Source organism: Pleurodeles waltl, chromosome 11, assembly GCF_031143425.1.
Source record: "Pleurodeles waltl isolate 20211129_DDA chromosome 11, aPleWal1.hap1.20221129, whole genome shotgun sequence".
Lineage (NCBI taxonomy): Eukaryota > Metazoa > Chordata > Amphibia > Caudata > Salamandridae > Pleurodeles > Pleurodeles waltl.
Genome location: NC_090450.1, coordinates 993,252,285 through 993,269,705, shown reverse-complemented (window position 1 = coordinate 993,269,705; position 17,421 = coordinate 993,252,285). Strand labels below are relative to the sequence as shown.

Here is a 17,421-nt window from a genome sequence, read left to right as displayed (position 1 = left end):
TCAAAGTTCCTAAAGTACTTACCTGCAATGCCTTTCAAATGAGATATTACATGTAGAATTTGAACCTGTGGTTCTTAAAATAAACTAAGAAAATATATTTTTCTATAACAAAAACCTATTGGCCTGGAATTGTTTCTGAGTGTGTGTTCCTCATTTATTGCCTGTGTGTATGTACAACAAATGCTTAACACTACTCCTTTGATAAGCCTACTGCTCGACCACACTACCACAAAATAGAGCATTGGTATTATCTCTTTTTGCCACTATCTTACCTCTAAGGGGAACCCTTGGACTCTGTGCATACTATTCCTTACTTTGAAATAGTGCATACAGAGCCAACTTCCTACAATACCTATATGTAGCTTCACAATGGTAACTCCGAATATGGCCATGTAACATGTCTAAGATCATGGAATTGTCCCCCCCATTCCAAATCTGGTATTGGGGTGCCAATCCCATGCATCCCCGGGGCTCCAGCATGGACCCCGGGTACTGCCAAACTAGCTCTCTGGGGTTTTCACTGCAGCTACCACTGCTGCCAACCCACAGACAGGCTTCTGCCCTCCTGGGGTCTGGGCAGCCCAGTCCCAGGAAGGCAGAACAAAGGATTTCCTCTGAGAAAGGGTGTTACACCCTCTCCCTTTGGAAATAGGTGTTAAGGGCTGGGGAGGAGTAGTCTCCCCCAGCCTCTGGATATGCTTTGAAGGGCACAGATGGTGCCCTCCTTGCATAAGCCAGTCTACACCGGTTCAGGGATTCCCCCAGCCCCTGCGCGAAACTGGACAAAGGAAAGGGGAGTGACCGCTCCTCCAGTGTGTCCCAGACCTCTGCCATCTTGAATGCAGAGGTGTGAGGGCACAATGGAGGCCTCTGAGTGGCCAGTGCCAGCAGGTGACGTCAGAGACCCCTCCTGATAGGTGCTTACCTGGTTAGGTAGCCAATCCTCCTCTGAGGGCTATTTAGGGTCTCTCCTGTGGGTTTCTCTTCAGATAACGAATGCAAGAGCTCACCAGAGTTCCTCTGCACTTCCCTCTTTGACTTCTGCCAAGGATCGACCGCTGACTGCTCCAGAACATCTGCAAAACTGCAACAAAGTAGCAAGACGACTACCAGCAACATTGTAGCTCCTAATCCTGTTGGCTTTCTCGACTTTGTTCTGGTAGTGCATGCTCTGAGGGCTCTCTGCTTTCACCCTGCACTGGAATCCAAGAAGAAATCTCCCGTGGGTCGACAGAATCTTCCCCCTGCTAACGCAGGCACCAAACTTCTGCATCACCGGTCCTCTGGGTCCCCTCTCATCTTGACGAGCGTGGTCCCTGGAACACAGGAGCTGGATCCAAGTGACCCCGACAGTCCAGTGGTCCTTCTGTCCAAATTTGGTGGAAGTAAGTCCTTGCCTCCCCACGCCAGACAGTAATCCTGTGTACTGGGTGATCTTCAGCTGCTAGGGCTTCTGTGCACTTCTGCAAGGAATCCTTCATGCACAACATAGCCCAGGTCCCCAGCACTCCGTCCTGCATTGCTCAACTCGCTGAGTTGACCACCGGCTTCGTGGGATCCTCTTTTGTAGTGGTGAGACGACTGCCGTGCTCAGATTTCTTGAACACTTGTTCAGGTGTTTCTGCGGGTGCTGCCTACTTCTGCGTGGGCTCTCTGTGCTCCTGAGCACCCCCTCTGTCTCCTCCTCCAAGGGACGACCTTCTGGTCCTTCCTGGGCCCAGGCATTTTCTTCAACCGCGACTCTTGCAGCTAGCAAGGCGTGTTTGCGGTCTTTCTGCGTGGAAACAACTCTGCATCCTCCAGCATGCCGTGGGACATCTGTGCAAAGGAGAAGTTCCTGGCATCTTCCGTTGTTGCAGAATCTTCAGCTTCTTCCACCCGGAGGCAGCCCTTCTGCACCTTCATCTGGGGTTTAGTGGGCTCTTGCCCCCCCCCTGGACACTTGCATGTCTCTTGGACTTGGTACCCTTCCTTTGCAGGTCCTCAGGTCCAGGAATCCGTCTTCAGTGCTTTGCAGTCAGTTGGTGCCTTTGCAGAATCTCCTATCACGACTTTAGTGTGTTTCTGGGGAAGTAGGGTAACTTTACTCATACTTTTCAGGGTCTTGGGGTGGGGTATCTTGGACACCCTTAGTGTTTTCTTACACTCCCAGCGACCCTCTACACAATACCTTAGACCTGGGGTCCATTCGTGGTTCGCATTCCACTTTTAGAGTATATGGTTTGTTGCCCCTAGGCCTATTGCATCCTATTGTATTCTACAGTGTTTGCACTACTTTTCTAACTGTTTACTTACCTGATTTTGGTTTGTGTGTATATTTTGTGTATTTTACTTACCTCCTAAGGGAGTATATCCTCTGAGATATTTTTGGCACATTTCCACTAAAATAAAGTACTTTTATTTTTAGTAACTCTGAGTATTGTGTTTCTTATGATATAGTGCTATATGATATAGGTGGTATAGTAGGAGCTTTGCATGTCTCCTAGTTCAGCCTAAGCTGCTCTGCTATAGCTACCTCTATCAGCCTAAGCTGCTAGAACACTACTAATCTACTAATAAGGGATAACTGGACCTGGCACAAGGTGTAAGTACCATCAGGTACCCACTATAAGCCAGGCCAGCCTCCTATATCCTGGCTCAGTACCCTAAGTTTTTAAGTAAAAGCCTTTCCATGGACAGCCTGGCGCGGTGACCAGCTTAGTATTTACTGACATGATAAACCAGGTGGGCATATTCCCTGCCAGAGTTTTTTTATAAGGCTTTTCAGAGCCAGTCATTGTGATGGACTTGTTAAAAGGCTGAATCTCCCACACACACATTTTGGTTCTTATTGTGAAGCACATGGTGATAGTGGTTAAGGTTTAGTGCTATGGTATCTCTTATTAAGTGAACCAGAGCATACAGTGGCAGCGAATGATGGTATTTGATCCATGTTTGGGGTGGCCTTATCCTGTCGATTACTGCTTCCGATGGGCACATTCTGTGATGGTGTTCTTACCGCCATCATTTTACACTAACAGTAATTCAGCCAACATATCTGGTCGGTGTGTTGTAGGCTGCACTAAGTGGATTGGTGCACTTGCATAGAAATTATGAAGGACATGTTTTGTGGCATTGTAATTCTACCTGGCATATTTTGTGGCCCAGTGATTGTTATGAGCATGTGCCTTGATAGTGTTTGATAGACATGCTATGTTGGCACACTACTTCAAAGGTCATGTTTTACATGCTTTATAAACCCTATGTGTATACATTTGTAACATCACTTGCATACTAGTAGTTTATTAAAGTATGTTGACTTCACTGGCCACTTCACCTGGCACTGTAAGTCAGATAATCCTATCTAAATCTTTATGTTTTCATGTGCAAATTCTCCTGCCAAGTTATTTTGGCTTCCCTATTGGGCACTGAAATAGTGACTTAAGGTTCTGACACAGCAGAAATGGAGTCCCAGTTGCCATGAGTGGCAGCATCGGGGGATGATTCAGGCATACCTGGCTTCTTCGATATCCGTGTGCCTGACTCTGGATGTTAGCACCAGTCCCCCTGTCCAGAGGATCCCATCATTCTTGAGCCCTGAATGGCTCACTCAACTAAAAGTTCACAGAAGTGCATTGTGGCTGTCTCCTGTGTTTATAGGCTTCTGACCTGACAAATATCTTGCAATCGTGACCCATATTGATCATCATCAAAAAGCACCAGAGATGCTCTCCATATTGTGAAAAAAGTAAAAACGTTTATAAATCCTAAATACTTCAGTTCAGACGCCTGCTCCCTTGTAATTTAACGCTGACTGGGCTCCTAAAGCTCTCACTATCACCCTGGTAGGCTGTGCTGCACTCTAATTTGAAAAAAGTTTGAGCACACTTGACCTTCTTGAAGACAGATGTACATTAGCTCCAGATTAAAGCTTGCATTAAATGCTAAGTAGCTTGTATCGTATCCAAGGCTATCCATCATCAGCATCTGTCATACCTCGTCTCATCCGTCAAGATCTCTTGAGACAAGAAACAACTAAGAAATAGACAACCTGGGATTGGAAATGCGGAATTCTAATTTTCATGTTGTTCATTCACAATCACGTTCCGCTGCTGCACCACCTCTTTGAAACTAGAATCTGGTTTGCTTCGGGGTTCAACAACTACCTGGCAGCACATCCCTGGTATATGCATCTACAATGTCATATGTAATATCTTTACAGTTTAGTGGCACACATTTGTTTGTTACATGCCTTAATGCCCCATCTTCTCCTTCTGCCCCTTGAAAACTCATTCTTCTCGTCTCCTATGTCCAGATGTCACTCCATGTTTATTGTGAAGAGAGAAGTCAGCCTCCCTACGGGTGTTATTGTGTAAAGCTCACTTGAGCTCTGAATTGAGTAGATTGTGGCTGTATAAGAAGGCAAATCATATAAATAAAATGCTGATGTTGACTGTGGACGTTGATAGTGATGTCGCCTGGGCACTGCTGGCCCTGATGCGGGCTGCTGGACGTTGCTTATGCTGACTGCTGCCCTTCTCGAGTGAGTGCAATGTGGCCCTCATGCTGTTTGTGGTGCTGGCACACTGGCTGTACCTACTACAAGAAAACAATATTTTGTTGGATACACATTGAGCTTGGTGAAGCCTGTTGGTGTTACAAATTCTTATTTATATAAGCTGATGAGTGTTTCACGCAGAAGCTCCGCAAATCTGTCTCCTATAAGTGTAAGTGCAAGCAGGATTTATCTGGATTTGCAAATCTTCTCTGCTCATGAAGCATAAACATTGTCTATCAGCATTAGGAACAGATTGTGAGCTTGCTGTGAACACTTCTGTTGCTATGTGATCAGCCAGAGTTTAACATTCATGCTATTGCTGCACGTGGCAAACCTTGCCAGACCGGTGAGAGCACTGCCTGCTTATTTTATATTGAGAGTCGTGCTGAATGGATGGATGCTTCCTGCTGGTGGCATACATCGATTCAGCACGACTTTATTTTTGCAATACAAATGCACAACAAAAAAAAAAGTGTGTGAATTATTTAAATGTTTACGGAGGTGTTACCATCAATGGTGGACTCGGGGCTCTGCTGCTGAAGTCGTGGGTGTATTTTACCGCGCCACCTGTGTTGACAGGGGCGTTTTTCATGTGTACAATAGGGCCATGGCACCATTGCTATGCCACTGAATGGGCATTTAGATAAGGCGTGACGACTACCCTTGGTACATGGGTGTGTTCAGTTCTTCTTTTTCTTTTCTGTGTTCCTGCTTGCAGCAGTTGATGTGCACCTCGTTATGTAATAGATAAACCTCTGAATGTTGTCCCTCAAATTTTCATGGCAGTCAAGTGTTATCCATCCGGAATGCTTTCAGCACATTACTTAAGTGGAATAGACACCAGGTTATCTGAGGCGTTTCTTAGGAGGTTACTCAGAATTGTTAATCCACTTAAATGGATGGGACTGGGAAGCTGACATTTGGCCTACGTGGAAGCCTGCTGTACTATTTTTGCTTGCAGGAGTGACCATTTTAACTGGGCAAAGGGTGTGATCGCTTTGGCGTGTCATGAGAACATGGGGTCTCAGCACTCTATGCAAGTTAAGTTGAGTTGACCCTTAAAAGTCACGCTGCAACATTCCAGGGACAAGCCACAGCAATACTTCCCCTTTCAGAATTGAAACATTAGAAATAGTTTCCACAATTTACAAAGGAAACAGAAAATAACTAAGATTACATCAAATATTTAACAGTTAGAATAGTATGATCAAAGTGCAAAATAACTCTCATTGTACAAATAAAAACTTATTGATGAAATAAGCTTATATACCTCCTGTCATGTTTTTTATAAAAGTTTTATCAAAATGCAGAATGATACTCATTGTACAAATAAAAACCTATTGATAATATAAGCTCATAGAACTCCTGTGTCAGATTTGCACCTGAAAGCTTAGTCCAGCAGCTCCTGCTTGGCAGGTAACTCATAATCCAATAAATAAGAGGGTGTTTTTTTTCACTGAAACTTTGACAAGTTCCTCCTTGTGTTTTTATGAATTCAAAATTGTTTGACGTGGTCTCCTTGTTACCTTTGTTATCTCTATTATCTCTATTATCTCTATTACTCTTGGGCAACCTGGACAGACTTCAAACTCCACCATCACAATTTACAGCCACGTTTCTTTTTTTTTTTTTTTTTTTTTTTTTTACATGAACAATGCGCTTTGCTCCCCTATATCTGGACTTCCCCTTAGGTGTCCATCATGTTTTTTTCTTCACAAAAACATATTCACCAACATGCCTATTCTGTTTTTATACATTGAGTGTCATCAAAAAGTTGTTTATACTACTTTGATATTCCTCGACTTCACTACAGTCAACCATCTTCAACCTCATCACATTTCAGTCAGGCCGGATTGAGCTTGGACCCCACAATTTCCCCCCCTGAAGCATTGAAAATGTGACCACTTTGTTACTGTATTAGGTGTGTTGCGGGGCACCCACAGTTTTTCTCTTGAGTGCTGCTTTTAGTGGTATCTTGCTCTCCAGTGCCATCTGTGCAGATGTTTTAACTAATTTGTTCATGAATTCCACAAATCCGTTGGCTTGTGGTGCTTAAAGTAGAGTAAGTAAATGATTTACACCAAGTTCTTCTAAAAATTTCATCTTGCTTGAGACATACTGGACCCAGTTGTCTGTGACAACATGCTTAGGAATTTTCACTCTGAAGCAAACAAATGTTTTAAAACTTCCAGAACTGATTACACTAGTCACACAACAGGTTGAAACCCATTTAGTAGTATATTTGGCTAATACTAGTACGAATCTTTCGCGTTCTGGCAACAAATCAAATGGCCCGACTATGTCAAGTCCTAATTTTGTCCTCAGTTCTTCTGGTTTCTCAACTGGAGATAAAGGAACAGTACTAGTTACTCTGGTCTTGTCACTAGCGGCACATTGATTACAATCCTTTATTACTTATTCCACTTGCCTATCCAGTCCTGGCCACCAGTATCATTCCCTGATTCTAGATTTAGTTAGATTTCTGCCTGAGTGTCCCTCCTGAGCCAAATTTAGATTTTTTTCCACAATCCTGTAGGGGTAACAATCATATTTCCACAGAAAAGGTTGCCTTCTCCAGTACATAGTTCTTCTGTTACGTCACTTCTCTCAAATCCCTGAATTATGGCCATCCTGATACCCCAAAATCTTTAACTAATTCTCTCACTTTATCCATCCTTGTCAGCCTCCTTGCCCCACTCATCTTTCCCAATAGCCATTTCCCTAATCCACTTGATGTGGTCTGTAAAAAAAAAAAAAAAAAACCTCTTCACTCTTGGTACTGGTAATAGGAGACCTTGACAGGAAGTCTGCTGATATGTTTTTTGTACCCAGCAAATAATGAACTTGAAAGTTATATTCCAATAACCCTTCCACCTACTTCTTTATACGTGGAGGAACATTGTCCAAACTTCTGCATGCCAACATTTATACCAAAGGTCTATAGTCAGTTCTAACTATAAAAGTTAAATCCCACAAAAATAATTTGCAGTGATGTATCACCCAGGTGCAAGCTAATGCCTTGCGCTCAATCACTGAGTATCTTTCCTCAGCACCTTTTAATGAATGTGAATGAACTGAAAGCCACCACTTTTTTTCTCCTTCCTCCATCTGGTATAATACAGCACCAAGTCCTTTCAAACTAGCATCAGCTGTCAAGAATGTTTACTTAGTGGTGTCAAACTGACCCAACTAAGGCATTTTTGTAATCTCGCTTTTAACATGTGTGAAAACCTTTTCTGCTTCCACAGACCATTCAAACTGAACATCCTTTCTGAGTAATAATCTAATGGGCTGCACCAAACTGGCAGAGTTCGTCATGAATTTGGAGTAATATTCTGCCATGCCCAAAAATGACCTGACATCATCTTTGTTAAATGGTGCTGGCGCATTTACAATTGAGTTAGTCAACTCTGTCTTAGGACTGATAATTTTTTCTGAGGTGGCATATCCTAGGTATCCTACAGAACCCACAACAAACTTGCACTTCTCCCTTTTCAAAGTCTTGTCCTTCAATCTGCTCAAAACGTCTCTTTAGGTTATGTCATGTTGCTGTTTATCTTTTCCATTTACTCGGATATCACCCTGAAAGTACAATACTGAATCAGTGCCATCCACGCCATCTTCATTTCACGTTGAAAGCATGCTGCAGCATAAGCTAGTCCTAACAGTAATCTTTTGAATCTGTAGGCTCCTAACGGCGTGACAAAACAAGTGGGAGCTCTGGGATCTTTGTGAAGCATTACCTGATAGTAGGCAGCTGACAAATCCATGACACTAAATATTGTGACACCTTTTAACATTGCAAGATCTTCAGAGATGTTTGGCAACGGTTGGCGATCCACCCATGTGCATTTATTTAGATCTCTGAGATCCATACTCATTCAGATTTTTGTCCCATTATCTTTTGGTGCAAGCACAACTTGTGCCAACCATTCCGAACTCGCAGTCTCTTCAATGATTCCACAGTGCAACACCCTGTCTAACTCTTCTTTTAATGGTTTGATCATCAAATTAGATACTTTAGGAAGCTGGCATGGTGTGTGGTGGGTACATTTGTACTTACACCTTTTTCCAGGTTTCCCCTGTTAGTGTAGGCAGTGTCTAGAAGACAGTCTCTCTAGAGGTAGCTGTGGTTGAGCAGCCAAGGCTTATCTAGGAGACATGCAAAGCTCATGCAGTACCACTGTAGCCACACAGCACTTACACACATGAAAGAAAACACTCAGTGTTACAAAAATAAAGGTACTTTATTTTAGTGCACAATATCAAAAAGTACTAGAGAGGCAACCCTCCAATAGGAGGTAAGTAATACACTAAATACATACACTAGTTACCAGGAATAGGCATAGAAAGTGATAGAAAACAGTGCAGATGCAATTAGATTAGTGACCCTTTGAGAGCCCAAAGCATATACAAAAAAAAATGGAATGCGAACACAAGGCCCCCTCCTAGCTAAGTGGAATGTGTAGAGTGGAGCTTGGGGTACTAGGAAATCCCAAAGGTAAGTAAAACAGTGCCCCCTAGCGACCAGGAATAAAGGAGTAAGTTAGTGGATGCTCCCCCAACCACCCAAAATGAAGTAAAAGAAGAGAATGCAACACCCAGACAAGACTGCAAGAAACCAGCGGTGGATTCCTGAGAAGGAAGACCTGTAGAGAAAGGGGACCAAGTCCCGAAGTCACAGAGGAGTCCAGGAGGAGTAGGAGCTACTACCCACCCAGCTGTGGATGCAGAAGTTGGGGTAGATGCAGGAGTTTGTTGACTGTGATGAGAAGGTCAGCACTGCAACCCTGGAGTTGGTTAAGATTCCTGAAGGATGCAGACAACATCTCATGCTGGAAGAAGAACTGCAGTCCGGTTCTAGAGCAAGGCTTCCACCAACAAGCCTTGGCAAAGGCAAATGTCACGGTTGGGGGAAAGTGGAGCTGCCTGGGACCAGCAAGGCCCAGGAGGACTCATCCCAGTAGGGGGAGTCACAGAGGACCCTAAGTGACATAGAGAGTCCACAGGAGCAGAGGCAGCACCAACAGGAGTCCCACAGGATGGGGACACAGGAGTCGCAGAAGAGCCCATGCAGCATGACTGGAGAAGGCTCCCACGCAGCAGGAGAAGCATGCTGAGGGCTGTGCATTGCAGGAAGGAGTGCTGTGAGCTGGAGCTACACGTAGCATGAAGATCCCTTGGAGCCGATACAAACAAGCCTTGGCAGGTGCAAGAGATGCAGTGCGTGGGGGTACTGTCCTGCGTGGGAAGGCAAGGGCTTACCTTCTCCAAAGTTGGAAAGCTGGCAGAGAGGACCAACAGGACTACTCCGGACCACCACCTGTGATGCAGGATCCACGCAGCTCAGGATGAGAGGAGATCCACGCAGCCGGTCGTCGTTGCAGTTGGTGCCTGCGGATGCAGGGGAGTAACTCCTTCACTCAGAGGATGCACAGCCGGGGAAATGTTGCAGAAGCTGGCAGGAGCCGTGTAAGCAATGTTGCAAGCAAAGTCTTAGTCATGGTTGCAGATTGTCTGTTCCTGGAGTGTCCAGTCGTGGTTCCAGTGGCTAGAAGTCGAAGTAAGGATGCAGAGGAGTCCGGCTGAAATCTTGCAAGCCGAATCTGAGGACCCACCCAAGAGAGAGACCCTAAATATCCCTGAAAGTGGAATTGGTCACCTAGTCAGGTGAGCACCTATCAGGAGGGGGCCCTGACGTCACCTGCGTGGCCACTAAGATGCTCCCAGAGGTCCCTGCCAACCTTGGATTCAAGATGGCAGAACCCAGGGACCCTCTGGAGGAGCTCTGGGCACCATCCCTGGGGTGGTGATGGACAGGGGAGTGATCACTCCCCTTTCCATTGTCCAGTTTCGTGCCAGAGCAGGGACCGGTGGTCCCAGAACCGGTGTAGACTGGTTTATTCACAGAGGGCACCAAATGTGCCATTCAAAGCATACCAGTGTCTTGAAGAGGCTGCCCCTTTCAAGCCAGGTAACGCCTGTTTTCAAAGGGAGAGGGTGTTACCTCCCTCTCCCAAAGGAAATTCTTTGTTCTGCCTTCCTGGGCTTGAGCTGTCAAAGTAGCAGGAGGGCAGAAACCTATCTGAGGGGTTGCAGCAGCTTGGCCTGCCTGGAAAACCCTGAAAGACTGGTAGGATCAATGCTGGGGGTCCTCTGACGACCCCCCAGAGAGCATGGAATCATACTTCCAATACTGGCAACAGTATTGGGGTATGATTCTGACATGCTTGATAGCAAACGTTCCTAGGTTCGAAGTTACCATTATGTAGCTAGACATAGGTAGTGACCTATATCCAGTACACGCATAAAATAGCGTCCTCGCACTCACAAAGTCCATGAAAATGGCACTGTAGTTCGTGGGGGGCACCTCACACACAGGTACTTTCACCCTGCCCTCTGGGCTAGGGGGTCCTGCCATGGGGTGACTCATAGTGACCTGGTGCAGTGACCTATGGTGAAAAGGAGTGCATGCACCCTTGCAGGCAGGCCTGCAGAACACTTTGCATGGGCTCCCTCTGGGTGGCATAATACATGCTGCAGCCCAGGCGGATCCCCTGGTACCTCAATGCCCTAGGTATCATATAGTATTGACTTACATGGGGGCACCAGTATGCCATATGTGGAGTGTAAATGGTACAAGTTACGTAGTTAAAAGGGAGATAGCATAATCACTGGGGTCCTGGTTAGCAGGATCCCAGTGAACACAAACACCCTGACAACAGGCAGAAAATGGGGGTAACCATGCCAAGAAAGAGGGTACTTTCCTACACATACCTTCCTTGCCTTGTGCACTACTAGCTTAGCATTTTCCTTCAAGACTATCTTGTGTACGAACCCCTTGAGTGAGCCCAACAGGTGACTGAATACTTCTGGGAACTAATTTGCCCAGCTCATGTTCTCTCCAAGATTAGCTAGCATCACCACTTGGTTGTGGGAATTGGAGTCTAACCTGATTTCTAAATCTCTCTGGTGCCTACAACCTAACAGGGTATCACCCCTTTTGGTCACATACATTTTTCCTACGGTTTCTCTTCCTTGGAAATGTAGCAACATTACTGCATAACCTAAAAGAATTGCTTTCATTCCTCCATATCTTTCTGGATTAAATGTTCTCCCAGTTTTTGTCACCCGCCAGGGTGAATGGAGACCCTGAGTCAGCTAAAACAGTTATTTCTTTTCCTCCAGTCTCCACTTTGCATTCAGGCATTGTTATGGTTCCACTGACCCATTCACCACTTCTTCACTAGTAGAACCAAAAGCTACTTGTAAAATTACTTCTTGTTTTTCTTCAAGGGCCACTGACTCCGTGACATCTGGCACTTCATGCACTTTCACACGTTTGCACACTCTAGCGAAATGTTCCCTCTTTCCACATTTGTGACACTATATTTATGGCTGTGCAGTGTGGACTATTTGAAAAATGAAAATGACTCCCACACTTAAAACAGTTAAACTTGGACTATTTTCCTTCACCAGGCTCCACCACTGCAGAAGGGTTTTGGGTAATGGTCTTTTGTTGTCCATCAAGTCCCTTGTCTCCTGATTGTCTATCTGGTTTAACTTTGTCTGGTCAAACAGACATTCTATCCACTGAACGAGAATAAGATGTCTTTCGCATTTCCTTCACCCAACCAGCTGCATGTTCCATGCCTTCCACGATCTCCATGGCCTGCTTGAGAGAAGGATTTTTGCCAGTAACTTCTTCTGGACACTCGGATCAAATGTACAAGGTGGTCTCTGATACGAGAGTCTGCTATTTTACCAAATTCACGTGTGTGCGCTAGATTTCTCAGTTGTTTATATGCTCCTCTTTGGCTTGAGCACTCTCCATTACTACGTTTATGCACACCCCAAAATGTTTTTTATAACCTATTAGTGACATCTCAAATACAGCTCGTCTTCGCCATTACCAATGTTAATCTCTTCTGGACTTTAATAAATGTTGTGTCCATCTGTCCCTAAATTGTGTAAAAGTATTGCTTACTTTCTTGTTGCTGAAAATTACCTCCATATGGCCAGCAAATAAGTCAAACAACTGTCTCCATCTTTCCCACAGCAAAATAGGCTCGCCTGCTTCAGTCAAAAATTGAGGGGGTTGAGACAAATTCACAGCAGGTATTATAGTTCCTGCAGAATAACCTAATATAACAAACTAAAACAAATAACACAAAAAATTAAAATAGCTAGTTAAATTAACTAAAATGATAATTTCCCATGTGCATGCCTTCTCTGTCCAAGACTCACCACTGCTGTAATACTTGCTTAGTAGCAATTATTCAGAAAGAAGTCACGTGTTGCTGAACTGAGTATGTTTTGTTCCTGTCCAAACATTTTTACATGAACCACAAGCTGTCTACGTGTTTCACCTTTTCACCTATTGAGGCTGCAGGATCATCGACAACTGAGGCCATTAGCCAAGTCAGTGTATTATCTTGAGCGCGTGTGGCAACCTTGACTCTTTAGACAAGCCTAGCCCGATGTGCACTCTTGAAACTGACACGCACACACGCCTTAAACACGGCTGGACTGACGCTCACTCCTGAAAGTGACGCCAACATTGGTCTATTTACAATGTTCACTTCCTAGTATGTCACTGCTCTGGGAAAGTGGGGCAGCAGAAGACCATCATGTATTCCTTGGAAGTCTGTTTTTACGCTCTGCCTGTTAATACTCGCCCAGTGGTCATTGGTGGGTTTCCCCCACACGGAGACAACAGCAGTGCGATAGCAGGACAAGTCAGTTCCTGAAACAGTCTGCTTCCAGAATGACGCCAGAAGCAGTTAGCATCCCTCCCCACAACAAGAACTTGCATAGGTTCAATAGGTGAGTCCCGTGGGGTGCTGAAGAGAACATGCCCCTCGCAGGCACCTTGTCGCCAGTGTTAAGCCATGGCAGATCCCAGTATGTGCTTATTGTAGCTATTTATTTCACCCACAGCGACACAGCACAGCACTTGTTGCTTCTTCCTTCACAGATGTTGTCTCTCTCCCCCTACCATTCCACCCTGTTGCCCTGGACACCCCTGGAACCCTGCCATAGAATATCTATGCTGCAACATTCCAGGGGCAAGCCAAAGCACGTATATTTGGTGTGTCTCCTTGCCATTTCATTACAGCTTGGGTGATGACCAAAAGTGATATGTAGTGCCCCCGCAGCCTTCAATAAATGTAGCATCACCTGGAGCAATAATACCAGGCCTACCAGCATAATCTTATTGGGTTGGACCACAAAGCTTTACCAAGGAATGCAGAAACTATTCCCTCCCAAACAAAGTTTGATTAGCAACACCTTTAATTCATACTGCAATATATGAGGACCCCCTTAACACAGACGTTCTACCAGGAAAGTAACCTCTTCCATCTGCAGTAACTTCATATTTTTGGCCAGAAGATATCAAAATAAAAAACCTGTAAAGCATCTGTTATTGTGTATAATATTGCTTTCATTCTTAAGCACAACTAAATCTGCTGCTAGAATTAAATACTTGCCGAGACTTGTCCTTGATGTTGCTTCTGTTAGAGCATTTTATTACTGAGTTGACTGCCTGAGTAAAATATCAGGCACAGACTAGAAAGCATGAAGAGTAATGCTGGGGGTTAGGACGTGCAATGGTACACAGGGACAAAGTCCTAGCATTTCTAACATGGGTGTTACATACAGAGGAAGTCCTGGACTCTCTTGTGAACAGGTTGTATTTAATTGAATGTGCTTCTTAAAACGTTGATTAAGAGTATTCTTTTGAAAACATTGTTTTGTTCTTTAGATCGCGGATGACTTAAGCCCAGAAATGTTGGATGAGGACAGAATTGAGCCTATTACAGAATATAGAATGGAGGATTATGATGTCTCTGAGTATAAAATCCCTGAAAGACCTTCAAAAAGAATAAAAGAATACAACAGAGAAATTACAGTAGTGAAGGAGAAAAAGAAAAAGAAACATAAGAAAAGATCACGCTCAAAGTCTCGATCGCCAAAGCCACAGAAGCACCAGTCCACCTCCAAGTCCAAATCGAAAGCGCACGTGAAGGCTAAGCACTCACTCCCCAGTGCGTATAGGACAGTCAGACAGTCCAGGTGAGTTCAGCACATGATTTCTTGGTAGTTTTTTTGAGGGTCAGCAATAGTAGCAAGTGGCTCAGAAGGAAGGAAATCGGAAGGTGTATCCTGTAGCTGAACTCTGGGTTATGGATTTTTTCCCTGCACTGCGATTCATACGTTGACAGAACTGGCTTCACTTAAAGGTATGGCAGAAAAGTGGGGCCAATAGCAGCATGCATGTTTGTCACTTCACACACTTGTCTACTTCTGTGTTTACTTGAACCTCCATTGGGGCACATGTTGGTGGGGCTCATCTTGCACAAGACCCTTCACTCCGTCCTGGGTCAGGAGACCACAAGCACAGATTAAAATGGCATGATAACGGTAGGCCCTGAAGGTCTGTCGGTTCTGGCGGAAAGCCGGGTACCCCAGTGCCAGGTCCTATTTAGGTGTGGAGCAGCCAAAGAACTCTTGTATAAAATATGCAGATAATGGGTTTGGGGTCTGTCTGTCACACATCGGTTTGCTTGGGTCAGGTCCCTTCATCCATTGGCTTGTTGGGGTCAGGGCCTTTCTGCCATTTCTTCGATACATTGTCAATCTTATGTATCAGCCTGAGGGAAATCTTTCCCTGTGTCAAACTGTTGATCAGTCAGTGTTTACATTGTATTGGATAAGGTGCAGTTTTCAGGAGCACAGCAGCTTGCAGAAACTATCTGGTGAGAACTGTAGTCATTTTGAAATGAAAAATAAAATCAACATACTGTGCATATCAACTAAATGCTTGCTTGAAGGTTGTTCTTCCTGTTTACATTAATGCACTTCAATACTTGTTTTAAATGACTCTTTCTAATTTTTGTCCTTTCCATTTATAATTGAATTTATCCTTACCTTCTTTTCTCTGTAGCTTTGTTGTCTACTCTCTTTACTTCCCACATTTCATGTTACACAGCTTCCTTTTCTAGTGCTGTTCTTTGGAGCCAGTCACTTCCCTATTGTCGCCCACTTCCCTTTTTAAGCGGCTTATGATGCCTTGTCAGCACAGGCAGATAAACAAGTCCTCAAAGGCACCATTCCTTAATTCCACCTGCACCATCCATTGAGTAAAGGCCACAAGCAGCTCTAACCATTCTTATTCTGCCTCCTTTCCCAGTAACTTAGCAGTCAGGATGGCAAATTACATTGCCATCTTGAATTGGGGACCCTGCCTTATCTGTATCTTAATTACCACAAGTCTGTCAGACACTTTTTTGGAAGAGAAAATGCAACAGAGTTCTTGAGGATTTGATGTGATCCTTTGGTGGTGGTGTGGTTTTTTGGGATTCTTTTATCTGATTGCAATCCTGCTCTTTTAACTCATCCAGAAATACCACACATCAGATTTGTTTCTCCAAAATTTACTATACCCACCACTTTCAGTTCCTCGCTGGACTTGAAATACTCTGGTCTCTATCTTTGTGCCATTTGTGACAAGTACGAAAAGCTGTCCTTTTGTTTTTAGTGTCTTTCCTTGAAAGTTGAAGGTAAGGGGTTGAGCGAATCTCTGTGCCAACACTAAAAACGTTAAAAAAGTCAGATAGTTCTTTTATCCCTTAGTTCATAAGTAGGGGTTGATATTGTGGCATGCCCTCATACATGTCCCATACTTTATCTGACCCAAACTCATGTGCCTTGCCAATGCTCTCATGTGGATACAGCCTGTCATACCTTCCAAATATGTCTTTTTAAAGCTTCTTGTGTAAACTTAGGAACAGGACACCGATCTCTGACCCCCGAACCTATCTCTGCTTGTTGAGGCCCATGTCTAATCTAAGACCTTTGCTGCGAAGCCGGTACGGTCATGCTTGAGGCTTTCTTCTATCCAGATTCTGACCTGTTGCAGGACACAACTAATGTCCTTCAGGACATTAATGATGATCAGAAGAAGGATAACTTACTTTCCCCTCATTATATAGACTATGCCTCCTGTTTAGACCTCCAGAATGCCAGAGCTAGATTATCTTCTTAGGTCACCAGTGGAAGAAAGTGCCTTTTTGAAGTGATGGTTCGGAGAGCAGCTGAAGCTCTGGACTTGCAATTACTCACTATTGAGACAAATGTGTTGACTGATATTCTTCAACAGGGGTGACTACTTCTGTGCCATTGCTTTCTTTTGTTGAAGCTTTAATGGCATCTTGGTCAAATCCATGGTCATTATCCCTGGTCAGCCATCAAGAGACTAGGTGACACAGACTGCCTCTCGGAATTTCTAATCCAAGATTCTCCAGCCGCCATCCTGATTGTTCAGGCATTGACAAGTAAGGTCAGCCCGACTTCCTTTCTGACCAATCCTCTGGACAGAGAATCAAACAGAATTGATGCCTACAGAAGGTAATGCATCTCGTCTTCTGGAAAGTTACACCCATGTGGTGTGGATATGACTAGCAAGATCTTGCCAGTTGTACTCAACATCCTTATGGCCACTCGGTCTGAACAGTGGTAGAAAGGATGCTGCAAGTATGCTGCATGTCCAAGCTGGTTTGCTCGCTACTGATTGCATTGCTAGAGTTTTTGGCACCAGTGTCGTGCTCAGGTGACATGGCTGGACAAGATCAGCTGGGTTTTCAGGGGATGTGCATGCATCCTTAATTAACATGATGGCTTCGTACTACTCGATGAAAAGACAGATTTGGTGCTGGATTGTTTTAAAGACTGTTGTGCCACAGCTAGGTCCTTGAGACTTATCAGCTGAGTAGTTTCCACATCAATATAGCACTTTATGGACTAGTTCAGGGTGCTAGCTGACAGGCTACACCAGCCTTCTCAGCCTGTACCACAGCAACCATTTCAGACTTTTCAAATCT

General features: G+C 44.5%; 1 protein-coding gene across 4 annotated transcripts in view; it reads left to right on the top strand.

The window, feature by feature from the left end:
• SFSWAP (splicing factor SWAP) overlaps positions 1-17,421 on the top strand; it is a 474,828-nt gene that overhangs the window by 328,713 nt on the left and 128,694 nt on the right. For all 4 annotated transcript variants that reach the window (XM_069215345.1, XM_069215346.1, XM_069215348.1 and 1 more), the window contains exon 14: positions 14,304-14,614. In XM_069215345.1, the coding sequence (XP_069071446.1) occupies positions 14,304-14,614 (311 nt within the window). The remainder of the gene's footprint in view (positions 1-14,303; positions 14,615-17,421) is intronic.